At 36.9% G+C, this 13,865-nt stretch overlaps 1 protein-coding gene across 1 annotated transcript; it reads left to right on the top strand.

The window, feature by feature from the left end:
- The first annotated feature begins 5,435 nt into the window (after nucleotides 1-5,435).
- LOC105446704 (G-protein coupled receptor GRL101-like) lies at nucleotides 5,436-8,321 on the top strand. The gene is made up of 3 exons (XM_030976459.1): nucleotides 5,436-5,507; nucleotides 5,844-5,915; nucleotides 6,467-8,321. The coding sequence occupies exons 2-3, from the start codon at nucleotides 5,884-5,886 to the stop codon at nucleotides 7,632-7,634; spliced, it is 1,200 nt and encodes a 399-aa protein (XP_030832319.1). The 5' UTR covers nucleotides 5,436-5,507; nucleotides 5,844-5,883; the 3' UTR covers nucleotides 7,635-8,321.
- The last annotated feature ends 5,544 nt before the right edge of the window (nucleotides 8,322-13,865 follow it).

Genomic DNA, 13,865 nt, shown 5'->3' with positions numbered 1-13,865 from the left:
AGGACAACTACCCCGTAGGACAACTACCCCGGACAACTACCCCTTGGACAACTACCTCCAGGACAACAACTCCCCGGACAACTACCCCCTAGACAATTGACAGGGTGAGTTGTCCTAGAGGATGGTTGTAGAGAGTAGTTGTCTAGGGGGTTGTTGTCCGGGTGTTAGTTGTCCTAGGGAGTAGTTGTCCAAGGGCTAGTTGTCCGGGGGTAGTTGTCCTAGGGGGTATTTGTCCTAGGGTGTAGTTCTCCGGGGGTAGTTGTCCTACGAGGTAGTTGTCCTAGGGGGTAGATGTCCGGGAGTAGTTGTCCCGGGGGTAGTTGTCATAGGGGTAGTCATCCTAGGGGGTAGTTGTCCTAGGATGTAGTTGACTGGGGGTGGTTATCCGGGGGTGGATGTCCAGGGGTTAGGTGTCCTAGAACCAGTTATCATATAATATCCCGGTCATGATATTCAATTGCTTTTCCGCATAATAGTGTATCAAATTTGCATTCCATTTATTTATTATTCGGTCCTTCGAGGTACTGGCAGTCTTTTTGATTTCTCATTAACTTCAAAATAACTCTAATAGATGAGAGAGCTTATGGAGGAGAACGTGGATAGAAGAACTTTTTTTTTACTGTTGAAGGAAAAATTTGCAGAGCACATGGGAAATACAGCTACGTTATCGCGCAAAGATCTAGGAAAATTCAACCAACGGCAATTTTGATAGCCTTGTGCATCACTTAAATATGTGAACAATACTTTGACGTTATTTTATGTAATTAGAAAATAATTTCTACAGAATGTACATAGGGTAAAGAAAAGGCCCAGTTGATTTCTCGTGTTTGTGGTGTTCCAAAGCCGAGATCCTTAGACACGTTTGCGTTGTCTGGTGCACGTGTTATTCTCCCATTTTCTGTAATAATTATCATAATTTTTATATTAAATAAGCAAATAATGTTTTGAGAAACGAAAATAAGTACTTTAAAATTGATGTGAGACAAAGATGAATGCCTTTAACAGAGTTTCTTTTATATTTAAAACAATGTTATGTAATACTCAAAACCGTTCTTTATCGTAACAGGAGTTGGCAATTCGCTATCACGAAATGGCTCAGAATATACGGTGAAGTAGATATTGAACTGGTGTAAGTATTTATCCTTCGTAACTGAATATCTATAGATGAACTAGCACCTCCCAAATTCCTGTAAAAGTGTAGACATTTTGGTAGTTTTTTCCTTCACAAATGTTTATTCAATTTGAAAATTATTTGTGTTATATATTTGCTGACAAATAAGATAGGTTTAATGTCATGCACCTTTATTTTAGCAGACGGGGGAAGGGGTGGGGGTGGGGGGGGGGGAGGGGTTGGAAGAAAAAAAAGAAATGAAAATCTATTATTGAACTACCGGAGCCCCGAGCTCTTTTTGCGATACTTACCTCGCATTTTTTTCTTTCCCCTTTAAATAATACTTGGTGTAATCTCTATAAACTTCATTCAAATGGTTTTTCACCATGCACTATGCTGAAATTACACTCACAAACCCCCCATCCACACAAAAAAATTAATAAAGACGCATATTCTAAATATATTTCCAATCGACTGCAAAGTTCGCCTGCAAGATGTCTGTATATAGTCAAACCTGATTTAGCAGCCACCTGTTTAGAAATACCACCTGTTTAGAAAAGACTACATTTTTCATTTCCCTTGAAAATGGATTCTCAACGAAATCAGTACTAAAGGAACCTGTAGATTAAGACCTCCTACCTATGAAGATCACTTTTCTTGTCTCCCTTGAGCGGTCTTTAAATACATTGAATTAAAACAAGCCGAAGAAATCCTCAAACGAGTATATAAATATATATTTGTCTCCATTCATATTCAGATCTTGCAATACGTCTTTCCTACTGGTAAAACATAAACGTTTTTTTAATATTTTTATATATTTGTTTAGTTAACAACTAAAACATTAACCCTTGTATTTAATAAATTTGATTGTTTGGGTGTTTTTTGTAAGTGAATACTTTAGATGTAAGCTTTACATGTCACATTCACAAGGAACATAAATATTGGGACAATTCAATGTTTCACATACTTGAACAATTACAAAACTTAGTAAGGGTATGAATAGATTATTTGTTAACTTTAACTATCATGCCCTTCTCTCGTTGGCCAGGGCATTCAACCATGGTACTCTTCTCTCAATGGAACCGGGATTTTTCAGAGGCTTCTCAAACTGTCACTTTCTGTAAGTTCTTCATCATCCTTGTTCATTCTCTTTCACTTGATAGAAAGAAGAAGATTGCTTCATTTCCACTATGACAGCATTTTCACTTTCTCACATGTAAAACAGCAAAATCTAAGAGAGTTAGTACGTATAGTATTGATCAATCCAAAGATTAATATCGCATTCTGGTTTGGAAATGACATGTCCAGGAAGACGTTCTAGAACACCTATCCCCTGGACATCCACCCCCAGATAACCAATCTCCGGCCAACTACCACCAAGGATAATTACCCTCTAGGGCAACCACCCTCTTGGACGACTACCCCCGGGACAACTAACCCCGGACAACTACCCCAGACAACTACCCCCTAGGACAACTACCCCCGGACAACTACCCCCGGAACACTACCCCCTAGGACAAATACCCCCGGAAAACTCCCACCGGTCAACTACCCCCTACAACCATCCTCAAGGACACCTAACCACCGGACAACTCTCCTAGTGGGTAGTTGTCCGGGGGTAGTCGTCCTAGGGGGTAGTTGTCTGGGGGTTAGTTTCCCAGGGGTAGTCGTCCTAGGGGAAGTTGTCATTGGGGAAGTTGTCTGGGGGGGTAGTTGCCCTAGGGGGTAGTTGACTGGGGGTGGTTATCCTCCTCCTCCTTATTATTCCTTGATTATCCGGACAACTACCCCCTGGACATCCAGGGGGTAGGTGTCCGGATACGCAAGGAAGAATGAGGAGAACGAGGAAGATGAGCAGGAGGAGAAGAAGAAGAAGAAAGAGGAACAAAAAAGGAAGGGGGACGAAAGAGGAAGAAGGAAAAGAAGAGGAAGCACCTCAATTGAATTAAATAATATCTGAATTGTTCTCCATCAAAAATCAAATTTGCATCAAAATTAATGAGACCACGTGTTATAAGTGTTGGAATTACTAGCATAATATAATGACTTTGCCAGCCCGTTAGTTAAATTATACACATTTGTTTTCCAAATCGTTGTCATATAGTACATGTTAATAGTCTCGTACTTTCAATTTTAGTTCTATTCTTTGTTACTTTTAGTCCTTGCGAGAACTCAAGATTATGTTTTTAACGTGTATTTCCATATTTTGTCTAACTTGAATACGTTTACAGAACACAATCGCAAAGAATTTCCGAAAATCAACCTAAGTTAATTTCGATGACCTTTTGTATGATTTTTATGGGATCTAGAATCAGGCATCAAAATCGCCGTTAAATTCTTGAAGTCTTTGCGATTTCTCAAGATGACTACATATCTGCTGAAAAAATGTCAAATATGATTATTTATGTTTTAAGAATGAGATGAATATTCATTGGTGAACATGTTTATGCAGCTATCTCGAGGGCCTGAACATTACCGAAATACAGGAAGGTACTTTTCAAGGGTTATCATCTTTACGGATTTTGTAAGTTTACACATTTTGTATATTAAACAATTACAAGTATTCATTCACTTGAATAATATAATTGTTATTGTTTATACTTGACTAGTTTGTATGCATGTGGTTAAACATCATTTGTTATTATAAGCAATGGACCCGGTACAATGGCTACTTTCTGACAATTACGTGTCAAGTGATTGTTATTTCTTTTCTCAAATCATCTTGACTTCAATTATGTAATCTTGTTTATCGATCATAATTCTTTTGAATAAAGAATTCTATAAAACTGACGTTGATTATTCGGTGTTTGATATATTCATGTCATAATCGCTCTTAATATGATTGTTCTGTATCGATTCGTATTTAATCGAAGGCATGTGTCCCTTTTGATGTATGCATGCATTACTTCATTGATTTCGATATCATGCGAGAAACTACACATCTTAAGTAATCCTTTTTAGATTTCATCTTCTATTTACCATCTAACGTCTATTCCGTCTTTGTGAAAGTTATTCCATTGTTATTTGCTCTGTCTCTTTAAAGGTAAAGACCAGTTATGGTCATGTGATTGCATTGTGAAAGAAACGTTGTGGAATCGATCAGAAAAGGTTGATCATCTAGCATCTAGCATTTGCAAGGTTCTGGAATCATCAAAATGATATGAAATTTGGCCCATTCTTTGTAAAGTTACAAGCACTATACACAGAAAGATGTATATGGGACTACCCTATATCTCTCACTGTCAAATAGATATAATAATTTACCAAATATATCAATTAGTAGGCGGTTTCCCGGCAAATTTTTTATCATCATGTATTAGTCAAAACATATTCTTTCACATGATTGGTAATGAGAGCTTCCATTTCATTTTTTGAAATTGGGGCGTTTCCAATACTGATCTTTACCTTTAACAAAACGCCATATGTTTTAATTATGATATTGCATATGAATGGAAAACCTGAGCAAATTTTTATTTTTATGTCATGATGGTGGGGTATAAAATATATACGATTTTTGTACTAATATGAAATGTAAAATTGTCTCTCGCTCTTCTTCCAACTGAACAGAAATCTGACATCGAATTTCATCAGCTATATACCTCTTTGGGCTTTTGATGGACTGGAGAGCCTACGGATGTTGTTAGTATAAACCCGATGTTAATTTATATATTTTATGAATGAAGGAAAAAAATCAAGGACCATAGAGAGAAAACTGTATGATTAAAAAAGTAATTCAGCTGTTCATTAGAATGTTAAACGCAAACAAGTCATGATGATGGTGATGAGACGATTATGACGATGCTAATGATAATGATAATTACTATAATAATAATGAATATAATAATTATAATAATGATGATAATAATAATGATAATGATGATAAAATAATAATAGCATTAATGATGATGATAATAAATAGTAATACAAGTGTAGTTATGAAAAAATATGATGATAATAACAATAATAATAATAATAATAATAATAATAATAATAATAATAATAAGAAGAAGAAGAATATTTATAAAAATGATATTGATGATTATGATAAGAATTTTAAGGATGCTAATTTAATGACTGAGAAGAATGAATAATATGATGACTGCTATATTTTTGATAAAATGATCTGGTATTTATAATACCTGTATATTTACAATAAGAATTGATAATTTTTTTGATTAACAGTAATTTCCTCTACCTATACAGAAATAATAATTCAGGATGTATATAGTATTTTTTTAAATAGATATTAAACTAGGAAAATATTTTGAAATAACACGAAAATTTAGCAAACGCTTAGAGTTCTGTATTAATTTTTATTTCAAAGAGATCTGAGTTACAACCCCTTACTACGAATAGACGAAAACGCATTCGCTAATTTCCGGAACCTGGAATATCTGTAAGTAGCAGCAATATATTTTTAATTTTCGTTTTTTTTTAAATAGAAAGTAGTTCTGTTTTTCTTTAATTTATATTTATCCTCAGAGAAAACACACTTTCATATTTCCGAATAGGCGACTCATACTATCCCATCGATAATACCATTACCATTCAAAGGAGGTGTAAGAGCTCAGTGGTAGAGCAGTGGTCCCGTAACCGGGATGTCCCTGGTTCGAAACCAAGTCAATTTGCTTGTGCCCTTTGACAAATTTCAAATCTAATGGCAATTTTTCAATGTAACTGGCATGACGCATCGGATTCTATAAATAATGGTTTAAACGGTTTTCCCTTTCAGATTCCTTGTCGATGTATACCTTCCAACTATAGAACCAGAAATGGCCCAAAACCTATCCTCTCTCACAGCTGTGTAAGTACATTTACTTTTCTAGAAATTAGTAAAGTTGTGATAATGTGTGACAGAAATAACATGCATCAGTGATGGCGCTATTAAGAACTATCCAGCCAAGCCACCTTTGGAATAGTCGAGGCAATAGTCGAAGGTACCTACAGTGGATAATTATATACTCATGTCCAAAAAGGATACGGTCAATTATTTCTTTTTCTTTTACGCTTACGATCATCCTTGTCATTTGATAAATTACATAACCCTAAATTTCGCAGATGTACTGTCGATTGACTTCAGGTTTAGACGAGTAACCGGCCGGTTGTAAGAAAATGATATGGACCGGTCATTCACCCATTCTAATGTTCGGTTACGCATCAGGAAATGTAACTGGGCGGCCACGTGTCCACTTCCAATCGATCAACTGATTTAGGTCCAATTCATCACTTAACAAAAAAAATTATAACTTCACCGAGATTTTGTTGATATTTTAAAACCCAGTGCAGGAGTTTTAAACATTTATCTCACTATTACCTCGAAATAGTAATTGATTAAACTTTGCCTCATTCTTTTAGGTCTACATCTGACAGCAGGATATGTTGTCTTGTAGGTCATAAAGAGAACGTAAGCTGCGCCAGAACATCTCCTCAAAATCCATTGGACACGTGCGGCCGACTCTATCCAAGCCTCCTACTTAGAATCTTTGGCTGGATCATAGGTGTAACTTCTCTGGTTGGAAACATCATGGTACTTGCTCTACGATTTCGTCAGGAGGAGAAAACGAGTGTTCAAACCCTCCTAATTATTAATCTAGCTATCGCGGACTGTATTATGGGCGTCTACATGCTCATCATAACATCAGCTGATGTTTTTTTTGGTGATGCCTTCTTCTTAAGTGCGCCATGGTGGCGCAATTCAACTGTCTGCAAAGTGGCCGGCGTTCTGGCGTTCCTGTCAAGTGAACTGTCTGTTCTAACACTAACATTAATCACTCTTGACCGAACGATCTGCATAGTCTTTCCTTTTGGGAAAAATCGGTTGAGTATCAAAGTGACCGGTGTACTTCTGATCCTGATGTGGGTGGTTGTTTTTGTTGTTGCTCTTGTGCCGTTTGTGCTCGACTCAGTTCTGTCTGGCGCTTATGGCCTTTCCGATGTGTGTCTCGGTTTGCCACTTCACGTAGATTCGGGAGAAACTGGCATCCTGCGATTTCTTAAAGATTCTGCAGCGGCTGAAGATTTTGTTGTTGCCTATGAGACCGTCAGTAGTGACATTCGTCCCTCATGGATATACTCCGTTATCATCTTCATCGCTATTAACATGGTATTGTACATGTTTATGTTGGTTTGCTATACGTCGATGTTCATACAAGTAAAGAAATCCTCTCGATCTGTTGGAAACACAGAAATGAGAGGGAGAGATATTAAGGTAGCAAGGAAAATGGCGTTTATCGTAGGAACCGATTTCGCCTGCTGGATGCCCATCATTGTTATGGGTATTCTTACCCAAACAGGACTGGTTGTCTTGCCCAGTTCTTTGTACGCTTGGACCGTGATCTTCATCTTACCAATCAACTCCTCCTTAAACCCAGTCCTTTATACTTTCCTTAATATCAAAGAAAAGAAAAAAAAGCCTGAGAAAGGTAAGTCAAAGCTTCAACCCATCTCAAAGAACCCCAAGATGACCATACCTCAAGGAGACCAGGACAGCTCTAGTAAGTCCACAAAGGATACTTCTGCCTGAAAAAGAATCTGAATGATTTAAGAGCAATTTGGGGCAATAAAAACATAATGCTCCATTAAAGTCACGCAAATTTTTGCGAATATCAAACAGATTTAAATATCACGTCGTTGGCAATAGGGTTTAAGTGAGGAGTTCGTTGAATGTAAGATATTGACCGTGAAACACTTATTGTCTGAGGATCGTTGTACAGTCATTGAGAATAGGGCAGACTTTAAGCCTCGTAATCAGATTTGTAGATCTGAAATGTATATACTTTCTCGACATTTGGTTGCATGAACTTAATTTGTAAATGACGAACATAATTACAAATGTTGTAACTGGTTTCTCATTATTAATCAAGCGTGCTGTTGTAGATAATACATCAATGTAAAAGTGATTGTGACACACACTGTTTATTATTATTTTAAAAAGCTATGCAAAACTATGATGATATTGCCATATTCTATTTAAACCCACGACAGCCACATCATCATTAAATGCCTTCACCAATATACCACAGAACTAACTTTACATACTATTTAAAATAAATCTTTCTCTGATGAAGAGCCTTCGCATTACATTGTATATAATACATTCGAAGAATTTGTATGACCTGTTACTAAGTATCGATTACGATTACATGAGTATGTCTACAACACGATCTCAAAGGCCCGAATTCACAAAGCAAGGTTTGAGCTCAGACCAAGGTTTGAGCTCAAAACTCCTTTTGTTGTTTACAAACCTGGTTTGTAAAAAACACGTAAAACGCGTCATATGACGTACGAAAACCAAGGTTTGTCGACAAACCTCCTTTGTGAATTCGGGCCAAAGAGTTTCAAATCAAGCCAAAGGTCATACCATTACGCTATTGTATTGCCGATCGAAATCATGTTTCGGATTATATATAACAAGTCATTTCCATCATGTTTGCACATTTAAACAGCTGACGGACAAGGCTAGTGAACTTACTCCAAATTGAGTTCTCAAAAACTTAAAGGTAAAGACCAGTTATGGTCATGCGATTGCATTGTGAAAGAAACGTTGTGAAATCGACCAGAAAAGGTTGATCATCTAGCATCTAGCATTATGCAAGGTTCTGGAATCATCAAAATGATAAGAAATTTGGCCCATTCTTCGTAAAGTTACAAGCACTATACACAGAAAGATGTATATGGGACTACCCTATATCTCTCACAGACCATGAGAGAAACAAATTTACCAAATATATGAATTAGTAGGCGGTTTCCCGGCAAATTTTTTATCATCATGTATTAGTCAAAACATATTCTTTCACATGATTGGTAATGAGAGCTTCCATTTCATTTTTTGAAATTGGGGCGTTTCCAATACTGGTCTTTACCTTTAAGGGTTTTTGTTCGACATTCATTTTGAAGCACGAAAGAACTGAATGAAATGTATAACTAGTTACACCGTGTGGTATGATAAACGCTTTCTTTGATGTTTTAAAGATATAATCAGTATTTGATTTTCTGTGCAGTCTTGATCTTCTGATAAACAGTGATTAAACTACCAGTCACCAAAAAAAACCTCTCTATTCACCTCTACTCCTGTGTCTGTTGACTGAAACTTCTTTAGTTTTATCAAATTAAGGAGTAATATCTCTAATGAGTAATATCTTTTGTAGAATAAGAAAAGGATATTAACAGACAGAAGATAAGGAGTCCTATAGACTTAGGTGGAACGCAGTAGGACCGTAGATATGATGTGTTACTAAATCTTTTTGAATGTTATGAAGACCTTTCGTCCTCAAACTGCATAAAGCTAATGTCGAGATGTCGAAAGCGTATGTCGAGAGAACATGGCTATAATTGATTCTATGATTAAAAGAAATCTTTCTTTGATAAAGAGCATTCACATCAGATTGTACATAATAATCAGGAGTGTGGTGGTCGAGTGGTTTAAGGCGCTTGACTGTAGATGCGAAGGTCGAGGGTTCGAATCCCGACACGGCACTAATATCCTTTGGCAAGATATTAACCTGCACTTGCTACTCTCCACCCAGGTGTTAAATGGGTACCCGGTAGGATGCGAACGTTCATGTGGTTGAACGAGCAAGTGTGCGCTTGTAAAATGGCGACTGGCAGGAATGCTCCCCAGGGAATGGAAAATGTGCACACATTGTGTGCGGGTAAGCCTGAATCCGATGACCGGGGTAATAATATATCTGTAAAGCACTTAGGCACATCGTTGGATCGGTGTATTGAGCGCTATATAAAAAACGGATTATTATTATAATTATTATAATAATTTCGTCGAATTTGTATGACCTGTAACTAAGTATCGATTATGATTACATAAGCATGTCTGATCGCAAAGAGTTTCAAATCAAGCCAAAGGTCATACCATTACGCTATTATATTGCCGATCGAAATCATGTTTCGGATTATAACAAGTCATTTCCATGTTCGCACATTTAAACAGCTGACGGACAAGGCTAGTGAACTTACTCCAAATTGGGATATCAAAAACTTTAGGGTTTTTGTTCGACATTAATTTTGAATCACGAAAGAACTAAATGAAATGTAAAACTAGTTGCACCGCATGGTATGATATGCGCTTTGTTTGATTCGTTAAAAATATATTCGATATTTGATGTTCCGTGCAGTCTTGTTCTTCTGATAAATAGTGATTAAACTATCAGTCGTCACAAAACACTCTCTATTCATCTCTACTCTTTTGTTTGTTGACTGAAACTTCTTTTGTTATATTAAGTTACGGAGTAATAGCTTAATACGAATAGGATATAAACAGACAGAAGATAAGGAGCGATATAATATGTACTAAATCTTGATGAATGTTATGAAGATCTTTCGTCTTCAAACTGCATAAAGCTAATTGTGAGCTCTGGTATGGAAATTGTATGTTGAGAGAACATGGCTGTAATTGATTCGGGATTGTTTATCTTGCAGTAGTTTTGTTTGAGCCAGTAAAATAAAAACAGACTCATAAAAACTTGTTGGAAATCACCGTCAATATAAACCACGCCTCTCATGTGCTCATAGTGACATGTTTAAAGCACATGGTGTCGGGCCTACTTGCCTCGAGCCTCTTATATTTCTATGCTCATTACTCAGCCCCTATACATTCTCTTCCGAAATTGTTCGGCACATGTTATTTATTTGTAATCTTGAGAATTCAGTTTTGTTGGATTATGTGAGAACATATTTTACCAGAACTCAATAATATCCTTAAACTCGACGGCAACGCTGTGTTTAAAGGGACGTTTCTCAGCGCGTATTCGTTGTAGGGGGGGGGGGGGCTAAATTATGCACATGCCTTGTCCTGTTGCGCGTCCTTTTGGAACCAGATGAAATAGTTGTAGTGCCCGTGGTAGGCCTGCATCAGTGCTGTGTCAAGTTTATTCAACATGCCCTTATACATAAAGACTCATGTCTATGGCGCTCTCATTACATACTCCAGGGTATGTGAGTTAAAGTCTCACCTCCCTGCATACTCTATGCGTGATATGGAAAATAACATGTATATGGCCGACGGATATAACAAGAGAGTTAGGGGCAGAAAAGGCGAGAGAGAGAGAGAGAGAGAGAGAGAAAGAGAGAGAGAGAGAGAGAGAGAGAAAGAGAGAGAGAAAAAGAGAGAGAGAGAGTGTGAGAGAGAGAAAGAAAGAGAGAGAGAGAGAGAGAGAGAGAGAGAGAGAATTACTGGGAAAGGGGGAGTGCATGCGGGAAGGAGTAGATGTAAGCGATGCATGGGTGAAGGAAGGGAAGAGAAGACCGTAGTGACCATTCTTAAATTGCATTAGAAATTAGTTCAAAATTCGAGAATGTCAAAATCTGAGTCACTTTGCCTTCACGCACAAATTATGTTGCTTCAGGATTTCGTAATTATTTAGCGCCCCAATGTTTGATATACTTTACAAATGATATGTAAATGGTTCAACAGAGGAAAGTGCAATTCTCGTTGCTGTGCTCCCAATTATAAATATCATGATCATCTTAAATATTGTGCCTCGAATAAACAAGCTTAATAATAGCATTTGCCAAGGTTCAAATAGAAAACGTATCAACTTTCGGCTGCCTATATAGTTTCCGACAAGACTTTGCTTAGGTTATTTGTAAAATAAAAAATAAATGAAAACCATTTATCAATGTTAAAATTTTTATTTTAAATTCTTCCACTTTACCGCCTTGCTCCTTTGTGTATAATGCCGAAAATTGCCCTTTAATGGTTAAAAATGTAAATAAAAATATCTACCACTCGGTCAATATGTTCCCCTCGCCTTGAAAGTAATTAAGAGTAGATGAAATTGCGTGAGTGGGTGGCTATTTCATTTTTTTTGCCTAGGATGCCATAACACCTTGATATGCCATTTCTTTCGTAAAACGCTTCAAACCCACAATAGCTTCAAGACTCCTTATTAATTGGAATTATTAACAGACCGGCAGCCCTCCAGTCACGATAACAATCTATTGGAAAATGCTCAATTGCAAAACAAATCCAAAAAACGCAACATTGTATGAAACAAACAAATTTAAACATCATAAAAAGTAGGAATACCTCAAATAAACCTGAGCTTGTGATGAGGAGGGCTTCCCTTAAAATAGATACATTAAAAAAAAATAAAGTTCTCAGATCTGACATTCTTCAACGTGACAATGTTTCAGTTTTCTATGGAAGCTTAAAAGTGCCACCCAGATGTTGAGATAATTATCTTCGGAAGTCGACATCTTGCTAGCGAAAAGATCAGATGACGAGATCTCGGATCTCATCATGTCGACATCCTGTAGAAGAGATGATCAGATGACAAGATCCCGGATCTCATCATGTCGACATCCTGTAGAAGAAATGATCAGATGACAAGATCCCAGATCTCATCATGTCGACATCTTTTAGAAGAGATGATCAGATGACAAGATCACGGATCTCATCATGTCGACATCATTTAGAAGAGATGATCAGATGACAAGATCCCAGATCTCATCATGTCGACATCATTTTAGAAGAGACGATCAGATGACAAGATCCCGGATCTCATCATGTCGACATCCTGTAGAAGAAATGATCAGATGACAAGATCCCGGATCTCATCATGTCGACATCTTTTAGAAGAGATGATCAGATAACAAGATCCTGGGCTCATCATGTCGACATCCTGTAGAAGAGATGATCAGATAACAAGATCCTGGATCTCATCATGTCGACATCCTTTTGAAGAGATGATCAGATGACAAGATCCCGAATCTCATCATGTCGACATCCTTCAGAAGAGATGATCAGTTAAAAAGATCCCGGATCTCATCATGTTGACATCCTTTTGAAGAGATGATCAGATGACAAGATCCCGGATCTCATCATGTCGACATCCATTAGAAGAGATGATCAGATGACAAGATCCCAGATCTCATCTGCTACTCTCACTGCCTTCACTTTCCTTCTGTATAACAGTACAAAATCATAACAATAAAATTAAAACAAAAAACAAAAAACAGCAATGTATGTTGACGTACAACGCAATTGTATCCCCAGACCCCCATGAAATAATATCTTTTGTGTCAAAAAGAGTTGTCAAAGTTTAATAAACTTGCAATGTTTGGTACAGTACAAGCAAAAGGGTAAAAACAAAATCATGATTATTAAAATTAAAATGTTTGCAAGCTAGTGTACATGACCTGACCATTATGCATTTTAAAAAGATTCATTTATGGTGTGAACGTATCTTATTGCTGGGAAAGATTATTGAGTTAAGTGCTTTTCAGGAAAGTTCACTGAAATTTGACCTTGGTCCGTATTGATGAAAAAAAACAACAACAGAGGCATTAATCAGGTCTTACAGTGATATATACCTCCATACAAATTTGAACAAAATCATGAAATGTGTGTATCGCACACACAAGTGATTGGGCAGGCTGGCAGTGATGGTATTGCGGGAGAAATGCAACTAAATTACTTTTCATTAAATTGTGGACAATTTGATGGTTCAATTATGAAGAGGAACTGAAATAATACCCTATTAGTATATATTTTGTATCATCCAAAAAAAATCTGTGTTTAGTAACTTTGTATTATGGAAAATATTTACAGAATAATTTGTCTTTGGAAGGCCCATTCTGACTTTTGCAAGCCAATTGAAATTTGCTCAAAAATGTTTCTGAGATATTCAAAAGGATGTCGACATGATGAGATCCAGGATCTTGTTATCTGATCATCTCTTCTAAAAGATGTCGACATGATGAGATCCGGGATCTTGTCATCTGATCATCTCTGCTACAG

The sequence above is a fragment of the Strongylocentrotus purpuratus genome, unplaced genomic scaffold (assembly GCF_000002235.5).
Source record: "Strongylocentrotus purpuratus isolate Spur 01 unplaced genomic scaffold, Spur_5.0 spur5_scaffold_9, whole genome shotgun sequence".
In the NCBI taxonomy this organism is placed as follows: domain Eukaryota; kingdom Metazoa; phylum Echinodermata; class Echinoidea; order Camarodonta; family Strongylocentrotidae; genus Strongylocentrotus; species Strongylocentrotus purpuratus.
The sequence above is the reverse complement of the archived record's forward strand: the minus strand, read 5'-3'. Positions and strand labels throughout refer to the sequence as shown.